Genomic DNA, 27,820 nt, shown 5'->3' with positions numbered 1-27,820 from the left:
AGATGTCACTGGGCCAGGTGGTCTGCAAAAACCTTGCCAGCAAAGTGAACAAAGACTGACTACATTTATCTTTAAAAGATTTAACTGAGAAAACCATCTAGACAGGGGCTTTTACTAAACTGACCATCCTGCTCCTTTCAAATACCTGGCTTGGTTTCATTACCAGTAATTCTTAAGGCCTGATCCATTGAAAGGACTTTGGACCGAGTCCTTGGAGAGCATTCACATTTTTTAAACCATTCAATGTTGTATGTTCTGCTGTGCTAAGAGGATTAGAGCCGGACTGGTATGTACAGCATGAAGAAAGAGAGAAAGATGCTCTAAGTGAAAGCTCAATTCTGTCCTAGAAACACGGTGCGTGCACAGCACCACACCACCTTTCCAACACTGGCCTAGCAATGGTACAAATCATAAATGGCAAAGGTTTAGCTTTGATTTGGGGAAAGAAGCCTCTCTGAAGAGAATGTCAGGGAGCACTTCTCCTGTAAAGAGTCACTAGATCCTTTTGCTTTTCTTTCTGTTTCTGTGTGGCTTCTTTTTTCAGTTCTTCAAGACCTTTAATTTCTTGCAAAACTTGTGAGGCTTGCCGAAGTTGTGCTACTGCCTCGTTGAGCAATGTCTCTGCTGTCACTGGGGGTCCATTCCCCTCCTGGGCCTGTTCCAGCCCTTCACGTAAAACCTTCTGCAGAAGCTTTTCTGTCTTTTCCCTTTCGTTAGCAACTTTCTCCTCCATTTTAGCTAAGCACTGATGGGAATCCTTGGGCAAAACTTGGCTTGGAGGTGCTCTCTCTGTATTTTTGGAATCAGACAGTAAGTCCCCCAGAGAAGAACTGCGAGTTTTGGGAACCAAAGGACCTTGTGCAGATGTTTTCTTCTCAACAGTTGCTTTTACACTCTCATGGCCTGTTTCTGTAGCTGAGGAAGTCTCTGTCTCTTCTGCTGAACTTTGCTGTTCCTTCTCAGCAGAGGTTCTCCCATTTCCTTCTTCAGTTTCAACTGATGGGGATGTGGGCTCTGTTGCCTCAGTGTCTGTGATCCCATTCACCGGGGGCTTGGAGCTGTCAGACTCCAGGTCTTCCAAAACCTCAGCTTCCAGATCACCATGGCTGGAGTTAATTGTGGCCAGCATTTTTTCTGACAGAATCTTAGGAGGAACAACAGGAGGCTTTGTGTCATCCGCAGCATCAATCTCAGCGAGGTTGTCTTTGCTACTGTCTTCTAACAACTTCAAGTCTTCCGTGGTTTTAGGCTCAGGGACTGGTTGGTCCCAGGTGACTTTTAGCTTGTCTGGCACGCTCTTAGGAAGTGGAATTGGAGCTTTTGCTACGGCCCTGTTGCTGACCTCCGTGAGGTTCTCTGTGTTCTCCTCACTTGGTGCTTGGGATCCTCCTACATTCTCCTCTGGACTTACAGTGTCCTCTTCCCTGGTGTTTAAGCCTTCCTTAAGCTTCTTATCTGGAGGCAATGGAGGAGACAGAGGCTTTTTATGCTCCTGGTCAGGAGCATTGTTCTCTGCATCTTGATTTTCTTTCAGGCTGGTGGGTTTTGTAGGTGGCATAGGTGGCTTTGGAGTTTCTTTCTGAGGTGGCACGTCCTCACTTTCACTGATAGTGGAATCAAAGTTCGGCGGTCCGTTGTCTACTATATCCAGATCTAGTCGCAGGATGCCATCTGATGTAGACTTGGCAGCCTGCAACACAAGAGAGAACCTTTTCAATACCATCACCAACCCTGTGCTCCATCCTTTTAACTTCAGGTTAAAGTGTAAGACCCTCACAACTAGTGTGGCAAGCGAGGGGTTGCTGCTTCACACATCCACCCCATTTATACTCGCATCTGTCGAAACCACAAGAAGAACCTGACTATTAATAACAGCAGTGCTCTTAAAAGCAGGTTTTTCTGCAGCTCAAGAGCCATCTATGAAGCTTGTGCTTCTTCAGCATCACCCTGCAATACCCTCGACCAGCAGCAGCTGGTTCTACCAGAGTTAATCTATTAAGTGAAAGCCAACATGATGTGCTGTGCAGAAATGTAAGGAGCTATGAGCATCACAAGTACCAAACATCTCACCCAGAGAAGATGAAACCATGTACATTGCAGCAAATCTTGAAGGCACCGAGTGAAGCACTTCCTATCCCCTTGCACAGCACTGGAATAACCCGTTGGGTGAACATCATGAGCATGGTGCTGCTGAATTATTTTCTGCCTGATAGTGTGGCAACGTGCACAAAAGCCAATAAGCAGCCAAGAGTTAGGATGAAAGCACAGAGCTTATTTTACTACTTCCTTTGAGAAGAAGGACTCAAAGCCTGCTCCACAATAACCTTGTTTCTTGCGTTTCCTGTTGGTCAGCTCTGGGCGATGACCTGTTGGAGAGGAGCTCTGCAGAGGAGGACCTGGGGGTCCTGGTGTGCGACAGGGTGGCCATGAGCCAGCAGTGTGCCCCAGGGGCCAAGAAGGCCAATGGGATCCGGGGGAGCATTAAGAGGAATGTGACCAGCAGGTCAAAGGAGATGATCCACCCCCTCTGCTCTGCACTGGTCAGGCCCCACCTGGAGTGTTGTGTCCAGTATTGGGCTCCCTGGTATAAAAAAGACAGGGATCTCCTGAAAAGAGTCCAGCGGAGGCTACGAAGGGGATTAAGGGCCTGGAGCATCTCCCCTATGAGGAAAGGCTGAGTGACCTGGGGCTGTTCAGCCTGGAGAAAAGACACTGAGAGGGGCTCTGATCAATGGTTATCAATATCTGAAGTCTGGGACACAGGGGGAAATGGCCAGCATCTTCTCAGTGGTCTGTGGGGACAGGACAAGGGGCGATGGCCTCAAGTTGGTGCACCGATCGGCGGAAGAACTTCTTCCTGGTGAGGGTGAGGGAGCCCTGTGACAGGCTACCCAGAGGGTGTAGAATCTCCTTCTCTGGAGATATTCCAGCCCTGTCTGGATGCCAACCTGTGTGACCTGTCTTAGGGACCCTGCTTTGGCAGGGGATTGGACCCCATGGGCTCTGGAGGTCCCTTCTAACCCCTGTGATTCTGTGACTCTGTGAATCTGCCATATTTTAATTCTTTTTCCTCTGGTAGCCAGCTCCCTCTCCCCCCTCCACTCATAGCAAGCTTACCCAAAGCACACTGGCTTTCTGCTTACGGGACCAACATATTTTTACTTGACCCTCTAAACCGAGTTAGTCTTAGATGGCTTGGCCAGGGATACTCCTGCGCTGCCAGTGCCTTCCTCTCGCTTCCTCCACCCTGACGTCATCCCTCTCTCACAGGGCCAGGCCTCAGCTGGTTAAACCTCCTTCAAACCACCGGCTGTGAGCAAGTCACTCAAGTAGGGGGATTTTCCTAAAAAGGATGGGCTTAGTAAAGACCGTGCAGCGTGTAAGCGCAGTGCCCCAGTGGGAGAAATGTGGTGACAGTTCCTGTGTGAGGGAGCCCAAAACCACACGAAGGCGTAGCTGCAGCCAGGGCCGGGCCCCTGCAGCGCAGGGACTTTAATTTAAGTCTCTCTTTGCCTTTGTAAGCCACCAGAGAGACTGAGCAAGCTGCATCCCAGCAGTTTGGCCCTGACTGATCCTCACCTGGCCTGCTTGGACACTGAGAACCATCATTCATCCCATTTCCTTCATGGTGCTGCAGCCAGCCGCTGTGCTTCCCCACTTTCCCCACAAAGCCTGTGGGCTTTGCTCCCCTCCTTTCCCCTCATTCCTGCTTTGGAATTTGTAAGCCAGTTTTACCCTGAATTTGGCTGAAGGTGAGAGGCCTTACAGGTGTTAATCTTGGAGGTATCTCACATAAACAGAGAGATGAGCAGGGGAGAAAGATCTCTTCAGTGCCTAGGGAAGGGCTTCCCACCTTCCTGAACCCAGATTAGGCAACAAAGAATCCACGTTTCATGGCTGCTGTGACTTTTGTCATGTTTTCTTCTGTGGTTTTCTGGAGGAGTGGGTGGGAATCTGTGATTCATACCCATGGATTTCTCCAGAAGACATTCTCCCTCCATTTCTATGCAAAGTAACAAATCTCAGAGCATCTCATTTTCTGCACAAGGGTCATCTGAGTGCTGTGCAGACACATAAGTCACCGGCTGGAATGTTTGAATAAAGAAGGTTTGATTTAAAAACCTTCCTTGGTTGAGATTAATGCTCTGCTGAAGTATCAATCTGTCCGTGGAAACTTATTCATAAATCACAGGAATCAAACATTAGTAAGAACCTCTCCAAAGGAAATGAACCATGGGTTTTATTTTGTGGTGGCATTTCTTTTTCCTTTTTTCCTTATTTTTTAAGTGCCAGATCCAGAAAATCAGTTAACAGTAGACAGGATAGTCCATAAACCTGCCCAGGAGAATAACCTATTGTGTTCCAGACCGAAGGAAGGGCTTGTAAGCTCAGAAGCTCATCAGTTAGCTTAATAAAAAATACAGCTTCTCCCCACAGACCGTGCAGCTCTTCTGTCTTCAGACCACTGTGGCTACAAAATCATCACTTCTTAGAATATAAATGTAGAAGCTTTGGTCTCCTCTGATTAAAGTGAAACTGTAATGGCTCTCACCAGACAGTGAAGCGGCTCGTGAGTTATGGAAAGCTAAATATATCGTAACACATTGCAGCAACTACAGATCTATGGGAACCTGGAGCTTCGTTAGAGAGGTGCTGGCACACTCCTGCCCAGAGGAAGCATCTTCCCTTATTGGCTTTCTCTGGGCTCTCTGTATCTGGGGTTTTCCCTGGGGTTTTGTGTCGAAGTGGAAGGAGCAGCTCTGGGTGATCCCAGCTGGGGGGATGGCTCACCCCAATGGGGTGCTCTTACCTCCTTCAGGTGACTTCTGGTGGGCGGCCTACGGCTGTGGGTCATTTTCACTCTGTCCCGAGTTACGTGGTCCAAGGAGAGGCTCTCATCCACTTTCACCTTTTAAAAGGGGGGAAGAGGAAGGACAGAGAAAAGGAAGAGGGTCATTCATTTCTCAGGATACATCTGTAAAGTTCTCACAGTCAGACATGAAGGGGTGAAGCATCTGGATCCAGGAGAGGTTTTGAAGACTTCACTACCAGTCTCTGCCTCAGACCTTAGTTCCAGCCTGCCCACAAAGCCTGGCACACACATGACATATTTAAGGTACCTGCCCTACACAGAGCTGTGTTTATCTAACAGGCTCTCCAAAGCCAAGCATCCAACCTTTGGAGGTCTGCAGCAGCTAACTTTCCCCCTACCCAAAGAGCAGAGAAGGAGGGACACAAGGCAGCTTTGTTGTCCTCGCTGCAGCCAGGGCTTGGACGGGCTCCTGCATGTGTCAGAGCACAGCACTGAAATGGCTGTTGCAGTCTCAGAGGTAAAAGCTCATTAATAACTGTGACCTGACTGTGAACTGCATCAGCAGCGCTTCGTTACGGACCTTCCCTTCTACAGCTCTAACGATGGCAGGATGCTGAAGAGAAGGGTGTGAGCGGTGACCTGCATTAATTGCGGCTCTGGCTGATTTAACACGTTTATTTCCTGGAATCAGATGAGAAACTCGCTGCCTCCAGCGTGTGGGCAGGGATGTCCCAGCGCAGGGCTGGCTCTGTGACCACCCGCGCTGCGGCGGCTCAGAACCGCTCCCTGCAGAGGGGTGGCACCTGTGACCAGGGGTGGTGAGACATCAGCGTGTCCTTGCTTTGCTGGCTGCAGGTTTGTACAACAGGAAAGCTGGCGAGGGTGAAATAGGGATTTAAAGGGAAAAATGGGTCCCAGTCCCTGCCTGCTATGGCAGAGAGGTTTTACGGCTCTTTCAGGGGAGAACAGCTAAGCCAAGCCAGCTGAGGGCTGTTAGCCTGTGTGGAAACACTTTAAATCTGAGCTCTGATCCTTACTGGAATGAGTGAGAATTAAGAAGTTGGCTCCCTCTGAGAACTCGGGTCCTCGTAAGGAGGATAACCCCAGTGCACAGGGCAGGGAGGTGACCTGAGATCCCACCCTCCCGTGCTCCCGAGGGGGTGTGCAGAGCTTGCTGCCTGCAGAGAACCCAGAGCCACGTGCTGTGCCCCTCCAAGCTGGCGTGGGGTCACTCCAGCAAGGGCTGAGCAGCATGGCATTACAGGGCATCACAGCTCCCACCCACCCAGAGATGAGAGCAGGCCCGGGTGCTAAGCTCTCCACGGATGGGTTTTATATTTTTGGGCTGCTGCCAGTCACAGCTGGTCCCTTTAATTCCACATGCTGCTTTCCACTTGGTTTGAGGGCCCGAGGAACTGCTGTGCCCCAGCACAACCCTGGCACTGAGCTCTGCATGCCTCGGGGAGAAGGGAGCCTGCTCCAGCCTCTCCTCCTGCTCTTGCCCTCTGCAAAGCCCGAGCTCTTAGAGTTCACATCTCGAGCACCATTTCTGCAGCCCTTAGCCCTTTGTCTCAACACTTTTACTGACTGCTTCAGTTCCCTTCACTAAATGTATCTTACAATTGCTTCGTCCCCTCGTTCCCCTGCCCATTTCTCCCCAAACCATTCCCGTGATGGTGGCTTTGTGCACTTCCCTTCAGCTACCAAAACAACTGCAGAGCAGATTCCACTCCTCTGGTTTAGATCAGGGCTGATTTACAAGCTAACAGGGAGCAGGGCAAGGTTAGGCCGGCTGTAGGATGTGCAGCTTTCATCCCTGGAGACTTTGGGAGCGCAGGTGTGCTGGGGCCAGCTGAAAGCAGGCAGGTTTGGCTGGGGCCATGAGTAACTTTCCACCAGACTCCTCTCCAGACTGCAGGCAGAATAGCTGGTGGGCTGAGTCACTTCAGATTTTTCCAGTCTTGAAGACTGGGCTATGTCCTAACCAAACACCTCGCTTTTCCAGGCTGTTTAGTGCTGAGGATCACGGCACCCTGGGGAAGACAGGGCTCACAACTACACAGCTCAGCGCTGCAGCTGCTTCTCTGCACCCGCTTCCATCAGGAGAAGGGGAACACCCCTGATCCCAAACCCACTGAAGCCAACCCACTGTCTCCCACCGACTTTGGTGCCCTGTGGGTCTCCAGATGAGATGTTTGTTCTCAGCAGCACACACCATCTACTCAACCAGCTGCCCTTGGCTCCCTACATCCATCCCTGGTCGGGACAGAGGGGAAAGCAGCGAGACACAGGGTGGCCCAAACGGTGCTCTGCGTGTTTGGCCTTGTTGGGCTGGGAACTGAAGCGGTTAGAAGCTCGCAGCCTGCGGGGATGCCACCTGGTTTGCCTTGAATACCATCTCTCTCCTTCCTTCAGGGGGGCTGGCAGGAAGGAAGGACGGGGAGTAGCACGGCAGCTCAGGCAAGTTCTGCTTTCAGCTGAAAAAGCTGTTGATGAGAACTGACGCAGAAGTGCAAGAAGCTGAAAACCATTCCTCTTACCTCATCAAATACTTTGTTTTTGCCTCTGCTGATCCCTTCATTCAGAGCTTTTATCCACGATTCCTTTTCTTCCGAAGTTGCAGCTTGAAACTTGATATCATGAACCTGCAAGGGCAGAGAGATGATGTTCCCATAAGCGTTCCTGTAAGCATTCCTTGCCAGGAGCGGAGAAGGAGCTCTCTGTCTATCGCTTCTACCTAACATCCAGCCTGTGTTTAAACTACAGATTCCTTTGTGCTTGGCAAGTCCTTCGCCCACAGCTCCCACGAACAGGACTTTGTTACACTGAACAGCTCGTTGCTGTAGTTTTATCTTTGCAACTGGTAATTAAAGTAGTAAGAAAGTAAGAGTGCCTTCCTTCTGCAAACCCTTAGATTAGCTCCTAGGGGAGCAGCAGGTCATACAGCGAGCGGTCACACTGTGCACAGAGTCAGACTGAAAGTCCAGGTCATTTTGTGCTGTTTCAGATGCTTTATCTCCAACTTCTCCCCACCCCTGGGCTTCAAGCAGCCAGGCTCTGCCTGCTTCCCTCTTCCTGCGGCTCTGCAGGACAGAACCGATACGGGAAGCCAGGGCTCTGACCTGGTCTGCAGTTCAGCTGAGCGGGGCTGTGATGAGGCACTACAAGGAGGACATCAAGGTCCTCGTGCATATCCAGAGAAGGGCAACCAGGCTGGGGAAGGGGCTGGAAGGCAAATCATCCGAGGAGCAGCTGAGGGAGCTGGGGGTGTTCAGCCTGGAGAAGAGGAGGCTGAGGGGAGACCTTATCACCACCTACACTGACCTGACAGGAGGGTGCAGAGAGGTGGGCGATGGTCTCTGCAGCCAGGGGACAGGAGATGGGACAAGGGGCAATGGCCTCAAGCTGCCCCAGGGCAGGGTCAGATCAGATATGAGGGAAAAGTTCTTCCCTGAAAGAGTTGTGGGGCTGTGCCACAGGCTGCCCAGGGAGGGGGCTGAGTCAACCGGCCCCGGGTGTGTTTAACAGACAGGTAGATGAGGTATTTAGAGATATGGTTTAGCAAAGGACAGGAACAGTTGGACTCAATGATCTTAAAGGTCTTTTCCAACCCAGTGATTCTGTGATTCTCTAAGGGCAATGTAAGTGGGGGAAAAACCCAAATGTGTCTTTTTCTGTTGGCAAATGAAGAAATAAATACAGCAGTGAGTGCTACAGGCATACATTCTCCAGGGTTTGAGCAGCCACCCTAGGAAGAGGGGAAGAGCCAGCCATACAAGAGGGAGCTGGCAAGAAGCATGGGACACAAATAAGGAGGGAGCAACTGGTGACTCTATGACCTGTCCTCCAGACAGCCCTCCCTACAGGCACCCCCGTGGCCACGCTCAGTGTTTCACATCTCTTCTTGAATGGAGCAGGGACAATGGGCAGGGTGATGTTTATCTCACTGCCAGGCTCTCTGAGTGCCTCACTGATATTATTTTATGGGCACAGGCTGGAGCAGAGGAAGTTCCATGTGACTGTCAGAAGGAACTTTCTCGCTGGGAAGGTGACAGAGCACTGGGACAGGCTGCCTAGAGAGGTTGGGGAGTCTCCTTCTCTGGAGACATTCAAACCCACCTGGATGCGTTCCTGTGGGATTTGGTCTGGGTGATCCTGCTCTGGCAGGGGCATTGGACTAGATGGTCTTTCAAGGTCCCTTCCAACTCCTAATGTTCTGTGATTCTGTGTGATTAAGTGCATCTTACATCCCAAAGTACACTTCAGATGAGGGAAATATCATGGTCACATTGCAGGTGGCTCTGTGGCAGGCTGGCTTGGATCCAGACGGCTCTGCCAGTGCCCTTATCCGCACCGCACAGGCACACGGAAACACTCCGGCACTACAGAACATCACCAAAGTCACAATCTCAAATATGAGGGGTTGGAAGGGACCTCCAGAGATCATCGAGTCCAACCCCAAATTGTCCACCTCTGACAGGTGGGGAGGTTGGACAGGGGGGCTCATCCAGAGCATGTACTTGTGGGGTCTCGTTTGGAGCAGGGTTTTTCAGATATTTAACATCATGTGGGTATTCTGCACCTTCCTGCTGCAGTCCCAGCCTTCCTGTAAATGTAATTCTGAAATCACAACAGTGTCTATGTGAAACAGTGACTATATGAAACGAGGGTGACAGAGGTAACAGTGACTGACAGTTGAACACTCTTAGCAGCTCCCTGGCTTGTTTGTGGCACAACAAAACTGCTTCAGGTCTCAGCATCTTCTGTACCATCACAGAACAAATGATGATAGGGGTTGGGAGGGACCTCTGGCCATCATCCAGTCCAGAAATTCTGCAGAACTAAAGCCTCATCTCCTTGCACCCACTCCCGCTGCTCAGCCAGAAACTGTCTGCCCATCCTTTTGCATCTGCTCCTCACTTCAGTGCCACGGTTTGACACCTGCACATCACAGTGACAAAGACCCGCACAACCAGGCAGGTTAAGAAGCAATCTGGGGGAAGATTACTTGTCCAATTAGTTTGCATATAAGGTGATGGAACCACACATCTTCCTGAGAGCTCAGAGGAGAGCTTAGGGCATGAACCACGGACTGCTGCTCAAAGAGCCCTTTGTCTGGGGCACAGTAGGACCATGCTAACCAGGGAACCAAGGGAAGGCAAGGCTCCAAAGCAGAGTGACAGCCAGATTGAGTTCCAGCCCAAGCAGCCCTGGTTTTGTGTGTGCTTCAAAACTGCTTCTTTTTTTTGTTGTTGTTGGTTATTTGTTTGTTTGGAAACGATTTTACCCCAAAGCTTGGCAATTATAAAAGCTTAGGAGAAAGCTCTACTTGTGAGGAGCTGAGCTGCTGCACCGCCTGGCAAAGACCTGGCAGCCTGCACCAGGGCTTAGAAATCTCTGTACGCGTTGTCCGAGGGAAGGATTCCTGCGTCACTTCAAGCTGCTGCTTCCAGGGCTGCTTTCTGTGCTTCACTCTCAACAAAAGCCTCCTGGAGCTGAGACTGGGGCTAACTGCTGGTGTCAGCAGCCCTGTGGCAGGGGACAGCGCAGGCTCAGGGGGCAGCAGGTGGTTCATCACTAAGGAGAAGCTGAGATGTCCCTCCAGCACTGTCCTGGTTCTGGCCAGGCCAGGGTCAGCCTCCCCAAGCAGCCAGCCCAGGTGAGCTGAGTTGCCCAGGTGAGCTGAGTTACACAGGTGAGCTGAGTTAGCTCGGGCTGTTTCCCCAACCCCTGACATCACTTCCCTATAAAAGGGGCTGGTTGGGATGGATACTGGTTTGGTGCCTCTGGAGCAGCCTGAGTGTGGCTGGGGTGTTGGAGTGATGGGTCCCTGTGTTGTGCAGCACTCTGTAATCATCAAGTTGGTAAGGTACTCTGTGTTGTCACTGGGGGTGGGGGGAGTGTAATTGCCTGTTATTGTTCTATGTTCATGGTGATTTTGTCAGCAAACTGTCCTTATCCCAACCCAGGGAGGCTCTGTCTCCTCTGGGAGTGGGTGAATGGTGTGTGGAGCTCAGCTGCTGGTTGGGGCTGAACTACCCCAAGTATGAACCCAGTATAATACTGACTGACTGCTGTGGCCACTGAGCACAGACCTATTGGATGCTGCAGGACAAGGATTTGTAGAACCAGAGAATCACCTGGGTTGGAAGAGACCCTTTAGATTGAGTCCAACCACAGCCTAACCCTGCCTGGCCCACCTGTAGATCATGTTCTTAAGTACTCCAGCCACATGCCTTTTAATTTGCTCCAGGGATGGTGACTCTGCCACCTCCCTGGGCAGCCTGTTCCAAAGCCTGACAACCCTTTCAGTACAGAAATTCTTCCTGATATCTGACCTAAATCTCCCCTGGTGCAATTTTAAGCCAGTCCCTCTTGTCCTGTTGCTTGTCATGCAGGAGAAAAGACTAACCCCAACATCTCTGCAACCACCTTGCAATACTGACTTGTGGAAAGATACTTCTGAGGTATTGGCAGAAAGAGCTCTCCAGTGTCCCAGCAGCAGGACTGGGGAGGACAAGCAGGTCTCTGTGTGGGACCCTGCTCCCTGCTTGTACCAGTTCCTGGGGCTGTGACACAGAGAAGCAGCCTCGAGACTGACAGCAGCTTCCTCCCAGTACACCCAGTTATCTTCAAAAACCTTTTTCTTCTGTTTCAAACCATATCCCCAGACACTGGGGTAGCATGATGGTGCTCAGGGTACTGCCAGCCAGAGCTAGTGAGATGTGTTACAATGGGAGGGCTCACACATGGGACACAGGTCTGTGATGGCAGCAAGCAGGGTCCCCCGTTGCTCCCTGCCTTCACAAAGGCATCTATCTCTTCAAGCGGTGACGGTCTGAAGGCTCTGCTCACCCTGCTTCCCAGGAAAGAGAAGTGTTCCTGGGGTCAGCCTGCTGTACCCACACCAAATGGTTTCCCAGACAAGCTCAGGAGAACTGTGCAGCTGTGGTTTCAGACCTTTGCCGATATGAGCCCTGTGCTGAGCAGTTCTGCTGGATGCTGCAGATCCACAGCTGAGGTGGGGAGCAGAATCCTGCTTCTCAGCTGCTTCTAGTGCAAAGCCCTGGTGTTGGCTTCAGGTTGGCAGGGATGGGCTAAATCAGAGTGTGAACTGCTGGTTTAGGTGCAGGAATGTGTTCCCTCCTGCTGACTGCTGGTGCAGGGCAGCCACCTCCAGCAGAAGCCCAAGGAGAGATGGGTCAGGAACACTTTAAACTACCAAGAGTCTCCCAGAGTCCATCTGCCAGATGTGAGGTCACCTCCCGCCTTCTTCCATGACTGTCGGATTAGATCATGGAGGGAGAAGCCAAGGGACTGTCAGTTACTGGGTTTTTTGCAGCTGAAGCAAGAGCTGCCTCATCCCTGGGAATAACACGGCATCTCTGCCAAACTGGTGGACCCTGGGAGCAGACTCCTCCATGCCCAGGGCAAACCCCCTTCCCTGTGACCTGCTGCAGCTTCCAGGCTGGGCCCCTGCTGAAGGCAGCCACAGGTACCTCTGATGCTGCCCAAGGGCAGGATGAGCGATGGAAGTTCCCCCACAGGCTCAGGTGCAGAGTTTGTGCTGGGAGAGGAGGCACGGGGCGGTGCAGTGGGTGCTGCTGGGCTCTTTCCCTTACCACCAGCCTCTTTCTTCCCATCTTGAAGCTTCCCTGCAGCTGAAGGCTCTCAGACCCACTGAATGCCAGACTTGTGCCAGCCTCTCTAGTCTCGGGGCAGTTCACACCAGGCATCACTTGCACTGCTTGTTGCATTGGGAGCAAGTTTGAGAGCCTCCTGGCCAAGTCTGCTGCCTGTCCTTACAAGCTCAGGTCTCTGCATCCAACAGTTCCCATTCACCTGCTGTGGTGGAATGAAGCATCTGAGATTTCCAAGCAGAAGGAGTTGTCCACATGCTTCCAGCAGCGCTTTGGTCCAGCCCCACACCAGTGCAGGTGTGTGATGTGCTCTCCTTGTCACAGCTTAACAAAAACACCATCCTCATGAGCAGGATGAATGGAATCCGGGCTGCATCCATCAAAGAGCAGCGTTTAGCAAGGCAACTGGTTTATCTGGGTGCAGAGTAGTTTTAACTGGCTGCGTCATGTCCTCTGCTCTTCAAGAACCTCCCACCCATGATTTAAACCGGGATTCCCTCAGAGCTAAACTGGGGAACCTCCCATTGTGCCCTTCCTAGCAAAAAAATAATAAACCACACCAACCCCTGAGCAAGATCTGGGAGGGTTTGGCAAGGCAGCTCACAGGGTGGCTCGAAATCGTGGAGGGCAGTGAGCCTCCCAAATGGAAAATGTTTAGCTGATACGTATCGCCACAGCTGCGAGTTCCAAACAGAAGAGGGACAGTTGTGTACATTGGCGGCGTCATCGGAGGCTGCTCCAACATCTGCCAAAGTATGTTGTGTGTCAACAGCCTCACCAGATCCCCAGCCAAAGGGAGGGAGAGAGGGGAGCTACGAACAGGGAACTTTTCATTTATAAAAGCCTTTCCCTTCACCAAAAGAGCCTTCTTTAAAAGTAGCCTCTATCTAGGTCTCTGTTTAATCGGTGGCATGAAAAAGTGGGAGGGTGGAAACCTGCCAGCGTGCCAGAGGGATGAGGTTCTCCTTTCAGGGAAGAGTTTGGGTCTGTTTTTCTCCTAGCAAGAAGAGGTTTAGGAACAGGTCTGCTGATTGCTGCAGTACTGCAGGGACACATGCAGCTATCTCACACCTCTAAGTGATGCACTTGCTGATAACTCCTACAGTGCTGCCCATCTCTGAGCACGCAGGCTTTTACTGGCCTGGGAATAGGTGTGCTTTTCAGCCACCCTCTAGAAAACACACCCAGCCTGCCAGGGTTAGCCACTTCTCATCTAAAATTGATGGCTTTTCTGATTAATCAAGTGACAAACACTAAGCCTCCACTGGACTGGAAAGAGCCTTTGCTGCCCTGGGAGCCACTGCTGAGCCCACCAGCTCTGGGTGCTGATTCCCTGATACAGACCATGCCAGCTTGAGAAAGGAACATCATTCACCTTCTCTCTTTGCCCCCACCTTGGTCCAGGTGAGCGTTTCAGCCAGGACAGCCCTTGTTTTGTTGTTCAGAATGAAGTTCAGCCCAAGTGACACTCTGAGCTCTGCTGGGGTCTTATTATCTGAATAAACACTAAGTGACTGGAGGGAGAGGATAAGCGGTGATGACAAGGAGGACTAAACAATCTCTGCTTGTTTAAACAGAACAGAGATGAGGGAACGCAGGCGAGCTGGTGTTTTTGCCTCTTCATGTCCTTAGGGAAATGTTTTGTCCCTCACAACCTTTCAGATTTAGTATGGCATCTCAGGTGAAGGAAATCATGTGGAAACTAGGATGCAAGTCAAGGTGTGATGCCCCAGAGCAACAACAGAAGCATCCCAGCTGATGATGATCTGTTCCCCCATGCTGCACATCCTCCTGCCTACGATGCTGTTGCCCCTCAGCCTCTCCTGCCAGTGCCACCAAGAGTCGTCTTGTCCCAGCAGAGCTGGTGGTTCTTGTTGTTTTGCCATCAGAAGCTCCATGATTAGAAAATAAAGCATGGAGGTATTTAATAGTATTAAACAGAAATCATCTTGATGTTGGAATAATGGAAAGGTTGAGGTAAACCAAACAGAGACCTGGGTCTGCCCCAGTCATCCCAGTGGGATTACAGCAAAGAGCTGGAGGTCTGAACCTGTCCCATGGGCTTTAGAGAATAGTTTGGGATAAACTCTGCAACCTTTAAAGAGGCTTCCTTTGCTGGTGGTCTCTCAAGGCTGCAAAGAGGTATCTGCAGGCTGGCAAGCTGGACTGTCAGGTCACAGAGTCAGACAGACTAAGGAGGTACCTCTAGCAGGTCCCTGGAGGGCTACACAAGGCCAGCCAGGGAAATTACTAGGCAGCCCTCTGTTGCTGAAAGGGATGGTGTGTAAACAGGAACCAAGGAGAGCTTCCAAAGAGCACAGCGATGATGAGGCTAGATAGGAAGGAAGTGGAGCACGTTCTCACACGCAGCCAGCGCTCAGGCAGAGGTGTAACTCCTTTGTAACACTAGGCTGGGTGTTAGGCTCTGGATCTAACCACATGCTGCTCAGGAAACTAAGGATGCAGAGTTTGGTGAATCCTGCAACACAGATGGGTTGTTTTCTCCTAAGAACTGTTTGGCTGCGAATATCTTTGCACTGGGGTGTTTCACACAGATGGATCGAACTCCAGGAACTGCCTCAGCATGTGGATTGGGGGCACTGATTTCACTGGGACTTGGGGAAAACTGTAGCAAGAACAGCTGGAACAGGGACACGTGGGGGAACAGCAGGGAATGGTCATTTTCCACTGCTTGTGGGCTACTGGGAGAAGAAAAATGAGAAGGCAGGAAAACATTGAGGAGAAAAAGTTGGGAAGACCCTTTGCCCACCCTAAAAGAGTCTACGAGGCAGTAGTGTTCCTCCTTGCACACTGCTGACCCTTCACAGCTATGGGTCCTTTCTCCCTGCTGCCAAAGAGCTAGATCTCAGGGCCTCCCATCCACTCTGGGAGCTTACTGCAGAGGTAGCAGACTGGAGGGTGATGAGAAAGGCAATCCTACCTTCTTACCCGGGGAGTGGATCAAAATGAAACGGTTTTTCTTTTTCAGCAGCGCACGCAGTTCCTGGCACTTGTCATAACTCTCCAGCTCCACTGTTTCTATGCACTTCTGCTCATCCTGTGGAGAGGGGAGGGGACGTTGTTATGAATAGGAGGCACCGAAATCAATCATACACCATCAAACTCTGCATGGCCTCCCCTTGAGTCTGTCTAAAAGCCCTTCTGCCTTAAAAATAACATGCACACAGACAGCAAGCTCCCATAAATCAGGCTGGCATCTTGCTAAGAAAGCATGCTCACTAGTCTTTAAGCTACAGGCTGGTTTGTGGCGAGTGGTCCACAGTGGCTGAGTGTAGACCATGTTGTGGACAGCAATGCCAGCTTCTCTGCTGGCCTCATCCAAAGATCTGTGGCCAGAAGCGACAATACCTCCTCCCCACAATGAACATAGATGTCATGCTGCTTCGTCATGGGGAAGATGACACCAGCATCACGACAGTCCAAGCAGCTGCCCCAGGAAGCTTGAGGCAGAGCAGAGATGAGAGGGGAGTCCCACCACCACGCTGAAATGGAGCAGGATGGTCCCCATGTCAAAAAGGTCATCAGGAGCCATGTGTGACTGGGACACACTCCTCCCACAGCCACGCTCCGAGCTGTCAAAACGCTTAGGGATGGAAATGTGGTCCTGTACAGCCAGCAAAACTGTCCGGGCCGGCGTCTCAGCAGGGAATATCTCTCTCTGGTGTATCTCCAACTGATGACTGCTGGCCACAGTCTTGGCTCGTTCCTCCCAGCAACATAGCTAAAATTCCACACGTGGTGCGTGGCTCAGTTCAGCTGGAGAGCACCGTCCCTAATAGGAATCGCAGCGTAACGCTGGGCAGATCATACTCTTCATGTCTTGGGAGCTCAGACAAGACCAAAGCTCCCTCTTGCTAAGCATTACACAAATAAGCAGCCCATTGCCAGCCAAGTGCTGCGGTCAGCACGCCCCGAGAACCTCTCTATTGCCACCCTAAATTAAAACCATCAGCTGTGACCATCCCCAGCTCAGGCTCTGCTCCCAAGGCAGCTCCTCATCCCCACATGAGTTTGGATTCAACAGTTCCTGGAGCAGGGATGGGGGTGTGGGATGAGGAAGCGTGTCGCAGGCAGGAAGCCGCTGCCTGGCTGGAGGCAGGGAATGGGGAGTTGGGAGGGAAGTGGGCTGCAGGGAATTTCCTCTCTTTGCTGCCCGGTGTTTAAGTTGCTGTGCAGAGCTCAGGCTGTGTTTAGACCTTTATAACCCTCCTGTCTGGAAACGGGGGGCCTGGTGGAGCCCATGCCAGTATACAAAGCAGGTTCTGAGGCACTGAGGGATGCCTGGATCTAATTTAGGCTTATTATTTTAATGACATTACAGTTTATTTCGTTTACCGCTGAGTAGGTGACTAGAGAGCTGGGAAAAGATATATGAGGAGGAGGAGATTAATCCTGCCCGAACCTAAACCCCAGCAGATAAAATCCTGCTGATGCTACAGAGCCCTTTGGAAGCCCAAGGCTCCGGCTGCAGTCCCAGTATCGCAATGTCACTGCAGCAGGACAGGGTGGAAATAATAACCCCTCAGCGGCCAGCAAATGACAGGGAAGGGTGAGGTCAGGAATACATGCCTCAGGGATGGGTGATCTCATCCCGGCCTTTGGTGGACAACCGCCCACATCACAGCACAGCCGGAGCGGTGACTGGCTCCGCTGTGAAAGTTTACTGGGCTTGGGATGCTGGTTTCTTGGAAGTGCTCTAACTGGAGACCAGCACGAAGCCTCCTGTGCCCACCCTCCCCGCTTCCTGAGAGCAGCTCTGCCACCTGAGATGGGGGAGAATGAGAAGGACTTGGCAGGGTGGAGGGCTGTGGTTTTGCCATGACATTTCGTTTCGGCATCCAGCTGCCCCTCTCCTCCATGGGGAGGTTTGGGCGACAGGAGACAAGGGCAGCGAGGACAGGGACATGTAGGACCCTGCCACCGGCTTGATCATGCAAGCTACGGCCCCTCCATCTCAGAGTCACCCTCATTAGAAAGTGAAATAACAAAGCTCCACATCTGAGGCAAAGGAAAGGCATCTGAGTCCAGGGAGCACCAGAATGGGGCTTTTGTCTCTGTTTTACCCCTGGCACGTGGCCACCCCCTCTACATGAGCCTACCTGGGGCACAAAGAGATCCTTTATGTTTTCCCTGCGCCACCAAGATAAAGACCGAAGGGCCTGACCCTGCTGCAGGTCTCCAGGTCCCACCGACCTGCTGGGACCTTGAGGTTACTCAGCATCACGCAGAGACGTGGCTGCTTCCAGACTCCTGACACACAGGTCTAAGACACACGTTCCGAACGAGCTCCTGCTCAAGCTGGTCCCAAAAAAAGTTAAAGCCATTTTCAGGCTCCTTTTTTTATTTTGTGCTGGTTGTGAGGGACTGTCAATAAGATGCTTAAAATCCTGGTACAGAAACCAGTCCTGTCATGGTTCAGCACAGACAACCCTGTTTCTGTTAGCTGTCTGTGGAGCAGACGGTGCGACTGAAACACACCTGTGTGCATAAGCCTGGCCCTTGGAAAGAAAACCTCTGAACAGCTGAATATATTAATGCACATGCTCAACAAAAGGATTTGGGGGGTTGGACCCGATGATCTCTTGAGGTGCCTTCCAACTCCTGCGATTCTGTGATCACACTCGGCAAAGAATTTCCTTAATGAAGTATTGATAAAAAGGGGAAAAAAGGCCCCCTGACTCTCTTATTTATACAGAGGTGTAATTTCCAGCAAGTTCAGTGCATGTAGACTGCCTGAAGTAACTACTTACTTCTCCACCTGAGGATCACAAAGCATCTTAATAAATCCCTTCTGGGTATGCATTGCTATGGCTTTACCAGGGGCAAAACGCGGATGCTAACTCCATGACTTAAGTGCTGAGTGGACCCTCTGGTCTCTAGAAGACTCTTTGTCTAGTAGGTCTTTTTACCTGTCAAATAACACATTCCAATACCCACCACCTCCAACCCCTTCTAACTACTAGCTGCAGTGTTTGGGGGGGGAAAAAAATCCCAAACCTAAACCCAAGACTGATGTTCTGTAATCCATGGGTGCTGATGTGTATGGTCCCTCTGCATGGGATTACTGGGAGCATCGGAAGAGCAAGCAGCTCTGTAGGTTAACTGTTACTCCAGCAAGAATATGCAGAGAGAAGATGCCAAGAAACCCCCTCAGAGAATAACCTGCCCGCTCAGCTCTTGGTTCTCCTGAGGATACAGGTGTGGGGTGCTGTAGATGGAGGTACAGTGGGTAATGACGACTCCATCTCCCTTCATGTCACATCCCATCCACCCAAAGAAAGCCGAATCCTGGTGGGATGACTTTCATGACCACCTGCCCCGGGTTAACACAGGAGCCACTTGCAGATCTGCCTTTAGGAGGTATCTCTGCTTTAAACCAAACTGAGAGCCTGACTAACAGATGGAATATGGGAAACACAGTCCAGGGTTAGGTCAGCAACACGTTCCAGGGGATGCTAAATACCATGTTCATGTTCTGCGCTTGCCGGTGACACAGTACAAACCCCCTCTGCACAAACCTCAGCTACAAGTGACTCCAGCCTTGTGGGATCCTGTAAACAAGCATCCCTGCCTATGGAACAACCAGAACAACTGCAGAAGACAACGTTAGCACCTCTTTGGGAAGGGCTGGAACACATGAGGGACTGATAAAAACCAGAACGCGTCCAAGTCACTAGCTCAGTTCCTGGAAATCTGATGGGCTCAGACCAGCCGAAACAGCCTCCAAACCTGCCCTCCCACGTGGAAGCTGACCTCCCTCTCCCAATTAACCCATATAGGTCTAGCTTGAGCTGCATATGGAGAGACGACACGTTTCTGTTGTGTGAGGCTTCAGCTCTTTTCTTTTCCCAGGGCCCCAATTCAGCAAGCACGGAACGATCCCATTTAAAACCCTTCCAGCTCGAGGACAGTCTGGGGTGCTCCATCTGTCTCCAGGCCCACACAAAGCTGGGCAGGTACATGGAGAGGATCCAGTGGGGAAAAACCCAGAGCTCCAAACACCACCACCACCATAGCACGCCGCAGCACGGGCTCTCCTTTGAGACTGGGGAAGAACCCTCCTCACCTCAAACATCCAGTTCCCCAGTGGTACAGTGCAGACAGCGACACTGCCCTGGCTCCCATCAAAGGAAGATAAACCCAGCAATAAACACAAACCGCCTCAATTCTGCGGCAACAGGACCCCTCCCGAGCTCCCCCACAGTAAGGCTGCACAATCACACGCTGCCCTATTGTGCTACCAGATAATTCTGCAGCAATTTCCTCTCCTCAGACGTTTGACTTCACCGTGAGCCAGTTTAATAGCCTATAGATACCAAAGCCATCCCTTATTTACAGTAATGGGACCTGGTAGCTACTGGAGCTCAGAGACACGATTTATTACAGGATGTTACCACAATCCGCAGGCTACCCAAAAACATTACGCCTGGTTGTTGCAAATGCCATTTTCCTTGTTGAGATAATAAAATAAACCTTTACATGATTGGGATTTTTTTTTTCCTCCTTCTGAACAGCTGTGAAAATTAATCTTCCTTTAAAAGCCTTCTTTTCCCTTGTGGCAACGAGAGCATCCCTATATCTTGTTTTTTAAAGGGCATGCCTTTAAAAACAAACAAAAAAACAACCCCAAAAAAGCCAAAACACCGACATCACAGGTATGGATTTGGAATCTGCAAGTTCCTGAAGCTCCAGCTGAAGCCAACGGGCGTCTGGGGTGCTGGGAAGCATCTGCATGGAGACAACGGTTTGCAGGTCCAAGCGACACCTCTCTGTGTGGAAGAAACCCCCATGGCTCTACCTGCCTTCTGAGCTGCTCCTTGCCCCAGGCTCACTTCCCTTCACTCTCCAGGATGATTCAGAATGAAGAACAAACACCACTGGAAAGCTTTGGGATTTTGGGAAGAGCAGGAGGGTTCAGCGTACGGGAGGAGGTAATACCCTGTAATCTAAACTGTTTATAACAAATCTGCTTTATTAGGCAACAGTTTTGGGGCGTTTTTTCTAAAGAAAAAAAAAGAGAACCAAAGCCATTCGTCAGTCCTGTTGTTCCCGAAACCCTCGCAGCAACGTGGCCACTGAAACATTTCCCCATTCTTCTTCCCTTGACAGGCTGCACAAAAGCTTTATGTGACTTCGGGTTTCTATCACCCCGATGCCCATGAATGACCCACATCCCCTTGCGTCGGACACCGCACCAGCACAGGGACCTCGTGGAGACGTGCAGTGCGAAACGCTCCCTCCTGAGGTACACTGACTTCCACCCACCATAAACCATCACCCTCTGGGTTGTACCGTGGTGCCCTGCACTGTTATTTCTAACTTTGAGGGTGAACTGCTCTTGCAGGAGCCCCTTTATCCCAGGATCCGAGGTTCCTGGCTCAGGACCAGCCCTGCACTCACCCTTCTTCTCGCGTGAAGATGCAGGAGAGATTTGCACGAAGATGCAGGATGGACTTCTGGCTCTTATTTCTCGTTGGACTGGGAAAAGCTCTACACGAGGCCGTGAACTTAAAGCATACAATTTATCTAGGGAAGTCCAGGAGAAAGCTCCCAAGGGTCCTTCACTCAGTACTGGCTCAAGTACAGGGAAAAGATGAGCCAAATCCAGACCACATCCCTGCTTAAGGAGGACAGCGAACACTCTACACCCTCACCCTGCATCCATCGGTGGCTAAAGGAGACCTTGAGGAGTCTGGTGAGCAACGATCTGAGCTGCATAAAGGGTGCCAAGCAGCTGCAAAGCTGCCTGCTGTTCCCTCTGATGGCAGGTGGGAAAAGCAGCCTGTGACAATCCTGGTTTATCCCCTGAACGCCAAAACCCCACAGCACATATCCTGCTTCCGCCCAGCACTTCACTGCTTGCCTTCCCACAGGACGTCCTGCCCCCCCTCCTGCCCCCCTTTTTTATATCTGCAATGACACTGTCAAAATATTTACTGGCTGGAATATTTATGATATATAATATACCCTAAAATGCAGCTGCTCTCTGTTCTTTAGAGCATTTACTCTTCCTAAAGAGAAACGGAGAAGCCCCTTTGGAAGGAACGGGCTGGAGGGAAGAGGAAAAACCACAGGAACGTGTGTCAGTGAGGGCCTGATCCTGCCCCTCATCCACGGCCATCTGCTGTGACCATACCTCGTCCTCGTAGACCACGAGCTGCGTTTTCTGTAGCTGGATGTAACGGTCCTTCCACAGACCCAGGATCCCTCCACTGCTCTTCTTAATCCAGCCATATTTCTCTGCATTTGGAGCAGGCTTGGGTTTCTCTGAGACCTCCTCCTTGGTATCCTGCAGGGAGGGACAGAAGGGAGAAGGGGTTACAGCAGCGGCACTCGCCATCCATTTAACACCAGAAAGCCTGCCCGGATAAGGCCTCAGCACCCACCACACCCAGTTCCTCCTCACCACATCACAAGGGAAAAGGCTGGCATCTTCCAGAGAAAAACCCAACCAGCCCCCACCCCAGAGCTGCCACAGGACTGGGGAGCAGGCGTGGGCCCTGGCCACCCGTGGGGACACTGCTGGGATGGTAGTGGGATGGATCCTGCTGGCATCAGAAGCAACACTCATATTTTAGCCCAACACTCTCCTTCTAGTTCTCTATGCTTGGTCATCACCCCCCAAAACCAACTCCCACGGGCAAATTCACAGCACAAAGGCCAGGACTGCATCACAGCTGCACGGAAAGGACCTCAGCAGGCTGCTGTGTGGTTTGCAGGCAGGGAAAAGGACTGGTAGAGAAGACAGCATCAAGCGTGGGCACATTTCGTGTCCTGCCTTTATCATCTTGTTGTTTGTCACAACCCTGCTCTCGCCCTCCCACAGCAGCACGGGGAGCCCCAGCATCCCACACTGGGAGGATGCTGGCTTTCCAGGCCCGGTAAAAACCAGAGACACATTAATTTCCCTGCTTTGAAAAAGCCATGAGAATTATCCAATATCAATATCCTCATTAAACGGAGCCGGGAAACCTAAGACGGGGAGCGGGGGCAGTCAGGCTGAGTGCCTTCGCCAGCACACTCAGTAAGAGTCCTCTTCCCCTCCGGTGTGCTGGGAGAGCCTCTGCAAAGGCAGGATCCCAGCTTGCCTCCCCCAACACCCCCTAGTAAGCCTCTTTTACTGGAGCAAGGCAAGGGGGGAACCTCACTGAGCCAAATCCCCTTCTGCAAACACCTCACCGACCTTGTGACTTGTAAATCGAGGCCAACCCTAAATCCTCCAGCCTCCTCCCAGGAACCCCACTGTCCCCCCAGACTCAGTTTCCTCCCTGTTCCCATCTCTAATAGGATTGATCCTGCTGTGGAAAGCCAGCACGTGTGCACAAACCAAGGATGGGGGACAAAGGCAGAGCCCCAAATATTTTGCTATCTGGGGAATGAAACCTTTCCTCGGAGGAGAAGGAAAAGAACCCCAACAAACCCCAAATAAACCAACCCAGAGCTCAGACACTGTGTTTTGTAACACGAGGAAATCCCACGTGCACGGAAAGGAGCCAGAGCTGGACACTCCCATGGTCAGGACGGAGTGAGCACTCCAAAAATCCAGAGAGTCTCACTAGCAGATGCATTTTCACACACCAGACTCCCAGCAAACACACCCAGGGACAGCGGCTGCCACGGGGATGAGCTGTGACTCCAAAGAGGGGACTTGCAGCCGCAGAAAGAGGAAAACCAGATTGAACACCCCCTGCGCCCACATTTCTCCTGAGCCGTGCTCAGGCTGGGAAGAGGCTCGGCTTTGCAGGCTGGCTTGGGTGCAGACTGGGATGAAGAAAACTCAAACCTACAAGGGAAATCAGGCTGTGAAAAAATCCAACCTGTGTCATCCTCGGTGCAGTAACCACAAGCATAAGTGAGGCGTGTTTGAAACAGCCACGGCGCAGGATGACGGAGCATGAAAGTTTTCCGGGAAATGAAGGGGACAGAGTGCTTGGGGGTTTTTTTTTGAACTCGACTTTTTAGGTTGCCAGGAAGTTGTATTCAGTTGTGATCTGCGACTTCAGCAAACATCAATTGCTGCACAAATATAGACCTGCTGGTTTCCTGATAGAGCACCCCTTTTGATGTCAATTTTAGATAGTTGGGCACGGACTTTAACCGCCCTCGTAGCAGGTTTGCATGGATGTAGCTGTATGAAGAGTTTATTTGAGCGATTCTGGACCAGCAGCTGCCCAAAATGTTTGTACTCCTGAAGGTTGGGTTTGTTGGGTTTGCTTTGCAGATGGATTTTTCCTGTTCTTCCCCCCTACAGCAGAAAGGCTATCCAAAGCCACACCGCAGGTATGTCGGTCCATGGCCTCTCCTGGTGCTCTGCAGCGTGAAAACTACCCCATCTCCTCTGGTTTTAAAATCAGAGCACTCCCTGTGAAGACATAGCACTTAACATCCACCTCTGAAGAAACGACCTGCCCCAGGCACCGTCTCTGTGGGAGCTGGGGCTTCTGCCCAAACTTCTGCTCGAGGCAGAACTGGGGCAGAGCTCCTCTGGCAGCTCCCTGAGGGTTCGCCAGCTCTCCAGGGACGGTGCATCCCCCTCCATGGCATTGATGGGTGGCTGGGCTTGCAGCTCACCCTCTCCCCAGAGCTGTGCATCCCACCACACCAGGCTGGCCTTCCCACCTGTGACAGCACCCAGGAGCATCCGCAGAGAGGATCTGTGATATCGAGCCGCCTGCTCCATCCCAGATAAGGGAAGGCGGAATGCGATGCAGAGCGCTGCTCTCAGCAGATGACAGCAGCCTCAGAGCAAAGGCCTCTGCCCCCCACACTGCACAGGAGTCACCCCAAACCTGAGCTGCCTGGCGCCTCCTCCAGCCCCCGCTACAAGATGGATGTGATGGGTGTGATCCTGCGCTCTGCAGGTGCTGAGCTGCCCAGGCTGTGGGTCAGCAGCATGCACACAGCACATCGCAAGGATGCTGTACATCACAAAGATGCAGTTACAGCTGCTGGAACTGCTTGCCTGCAGGTTAAGGCCATTAGAACCAGATGATGTAACACAACATGGGGGGAGTTTGCCTTCTGCTTCCTAAGCACCCTGCTCTAGCAGGGGGGTTGGACCCAGTGATCTCTGGAGGTGCCTTCCAACCCCTACGATTCTGTGATTCTGTGACTGTTTGCTCCTGCAAAAGCAAAACAACCCAAAAAGTTTTGGAGGTGGCCGTTTACGTTTTTTGGGGATTATTTTTACAGCCAGTTCATGCCACCCCTGCCGCAGGTCAGCAAAGGGAGGTTGGCCAGGGACGGGCAGTGAGAGCAGGGCTCTGTGTTCCTTCAGCGGGAAACACTAAGATATCCTCAGGCTGTATTCCTTCCTGACACTGGTGTAAATCCACGAGGAGAAACCCATTGGCATCATCCAAACAAGCCAGCGTGCACGTGAGCGGAGAGCTGAGTTACCCCATTGGTGGCTCATGCCAAGGGCATTGCTCCCAAACCCAATCTGTACGGGTCATTTCTTGCAATTTCTGCCGTGGTGGCATTAGGAATGAAACACGAGTTTCACTGCTCCAGCCTGGTGCATGCTCGTGTTTCACAGCTCAGCAGAGATGCTGGGTTAGGGGCGGGGCAGGACCACTTCTTCCCTAGCAGTGAGGTGGCTCTTTCCCTCCTGCATTTTAAGGGCCCACAAGCCCATATACATCCCATGTATGTGTCATGTATGTATGAAGACATAGAATCATAGAATCACTTTGGTTGGAAGAGACCTTTAGGATCATCGAGTCCAACCACAGACTGACCCTGCCTAGCCCACTTCTAGATCATGTCCTTAAGGACTCCATCTACAGAAATCCCTCCAGGGATGGTGAGATACCCACAGGTCTTCCAACAAAAATATACCCCAAGAGCTGAATTGTGATGGTGCTTTTACACACCACGCTGAAGGATCTTGCCCAGCTACAGTCACTTCACCTACAGCGGCTCCTTTATCTTTCCCCCCAATTTCCACGTTATCTTCCACGCCCGGCTGTCAGCACTACCACTTCTCCCTGACCCGTGGGAGCCAAACCATCCCACTGGATATAAACTGCTTGGATCCACCAGAAACTTGGGAAACCGCATCTGACACCCCCTCCTGAAAGCGATCACTGAAGGGTTCGTTTAGCGTTAACGAAGAGTGGACAGTGAGTCTGTCAGTTGGTGCTGGGAAGGGGGCAAACAGCCACCAGCCAGCCCCCCTCACTCCTGATCCCTGGGACCTCTGCGAGCTCTGGGAAGGGTGTGAAGCCCCTCTGGCCAGCGGGCGCCCGCTCAGCATGGATGCCAGCTGGAAGCACTTTCTCTGCTGTGGATTAATTTCATGGATGCCGCTGGATAATAACAGCTCTCAGTTCCTACCAACTTGGGCTGCTTTGCCATTTCCCCTCCAGTTTCAAAGAGCTCTCGTTCCCTCACTAAACACTGGGAGCTGAAATAAGGGGGGTGCGTGCGGAGAAGAAACAAGCCACAGCTACTGGCATCGCGTGTACCAGAGCCTGAAGTCCGCCCTGCCAGGCACCTTCTTTGTGCATGAGCAGCAAAACCTCATCTAAGGAGAGGAAGCAGCAGATAATTGCGTGTCCAGATGAGGGGAGAAAATGACCCGTTTAACTTGCTGACAAATTTGTGGCATCTTAATCAAATCCAAGTGGGGATGGATTGTTGGGGCGTGACCCCCATGGATGCGAAGAGCTACACGTGAAGGGAAAGTGCCGAGTTAAACCTGTCCCGGGCAGAACCAGAGGAGAAGGAGGATGGGCTTGGGGAAGGCTGCTAGGTATCTGGACATGGCCAAGCCTGCGGTCTGGCCCAGGCCCGGTTCCAGCGCGGAAGTACAACACCCCGGCGAGAGTCCGCGCAGGGTGGCCGGAGCAAGCGTGGCATTTCCAGGAGCCCCAGCTCGGCAGCGCCCATCCTCCGGCAGCCTCGCCCGGCCGGTAACCAACTTTAACACCCGAAGAGCTCCGGGGATGCTCGGCCCCAGCCGACAGCTCCAGCGCGCCCCAAGGCAACCCCCATCCTCTGGGTCTTCCGCTGCGCAACCCCAGAAAAGCCCCACCCGAAGTGGCCGGCGCGGTCACGCGTCCCCTTCGCGGCCGGGAGCGGCAACGGTGGGGGGGGGGCTCCTGTCCCGTCCCGGGGGTCCCGTACAGCCCCGCTCCCTCCCGTCCCGTCCCGTCCAGGGGGGTCCTGTCCCGCCCGTCCCGTCCCGGTCGGACTCACTTGCTCCATGGCGGGCCGTGCCCGGTCGCTCCTCGCCGCCCGCTCAGGGACTCCGCTGCCGCCGCCGCCCCGCTACGCCGCTGGGCTCCGGGCGGGCGGGCATGCCGAGCCGAAGCGAGCCGAGCCGGGCTGGGCTGAACCGAGCCGGGCCGTGCTGAGCCGGGCCGAGCTCCGCGGCTCTCCCCTCCGCGCTAACTTCTCGACAGGCAGCGGGAGCAGCAGCAGCAGTGGCAGCGCCGGGTTTCCGGCAGCTACGAGGAGGAGGCGGGGATGCCCCCGCCGCCGGCCCCGGCCCCGCCGCCGCCTCGCCTGGCCCGGCCCCCCCAGCCTGGCCCGGCCCCGGCCCCGGTCCCGGCCCCACCCGCCGCGAACGTGGGACTGGGAACCCCCCGGATGGGCTGGGGCTGAGGGGACGGAGGGGTGGGACCGAGCCCAAGGGAGGGGGTCCATGGGATGGACAGGGTCCCTGGGGACAGGCGGTGGCTGAGGGGTGGGACACGGACCGTGGGGCGGGACGGGATGCGCGGGGGCGGGAGAGAGGGTCCCTGGGGCGGGACAAGGAGGTTGGGGTAGGAGCAGTCCCCAGGCTCAGGCAGGGTCCCGGGGCACAGGGTGGGACAGTGTTCGTGGGGCTGGGGTCAGGCAGAGCCCCTGGAGCAGCAGGTCGGGGCACAGGGTGCAGAGAGGCAAGGGATGCCTTTGTGGGTACCGTGGTGGCACTCTGGGCATCGTGCATCCCATGTAGAGCAGTGCCCGGCACCCAGATCTGCAGGGCATCACAGCAGCATGGTGTGGCTCCCGGCAGCGGGGCGGTCTCAGGACAGCTGGTTTCGGCAGAGGGGTGATACGGGTCCTTAGCCCAAGGGAACGGTCTTTTGGGGGCAGAACTGGTTAGTGCAAGTAGTCACGCTCAGAGCTATTGTTCTCCACCGGTATTCAGCTTTGCAGACTTCTGCTTCTATTTCAGGCCTGCTGGAGGGCTCGTGTACCCACCAGCCTGCCTGGGTTTTCTTCTAATTATTTCAGTCAGTCTAAAAAAAGATATTACCTCCCTCTGCAAACCTTGCCTCCATTGTTCTCCGCAGAGAAGATAAGAAGGAAAGGAGAAGAAAAGTCTTGACACCCATTACCTGCAGGTTAAATG

The 27,820-nt window shown here is 52.6% G+C and overlaps 1 protein-coding gene across 1 annotated transcript; it reads right to left on the bottom strand.

Annotated features, from left to right (window-relative positions):
- Nucleotides 1-466: 466 nt before the first annotated feature.
- On the bottom strand, nucleotides 467-26,685 carry PLEKHO2 (pleckstrin homology domain containing O2; the record flags this gene model as incomplete). Its single annotated transcript, XM_084268247.1, has 6 exons — nucleotides 467-1,690; nucleotides 4,811-4,909; nucleotides 7,354-7,458; nucleotides 15,395-15,511; nucleotides 21,611-21,763; nucleotides 26,677-26,685. The coding sequence occupies 6 exons, from the start codon at nucleotides 26,683-26,685 to the stop codon at nucleotides 467-469; spliced, it is 1,707 nt and encodes a 568-aa protein (XP_084124373.1).
- Between the last annotated feature and the right edge of the window lie 1,135 nt (nucleotides 26,686-27,820).

Source organism: Gallinula chloropus, assembly GCF_964237585.1.
Source record: "Gallinula chloropus genome assembly, chromosome: 9".
In the NCBI taxonomy this organism is placed as follows: domain Eukaryota; kingdom Metazoa; phylum Chordata; class Aves; order Gruiformes; family Rallidae; genus Gallinula; species Gallinula chloropus.
Note: the sequence above shows the minus strand (reverse complement) of the source record. Positions and strands in the feature narration are given on the sequence as shown.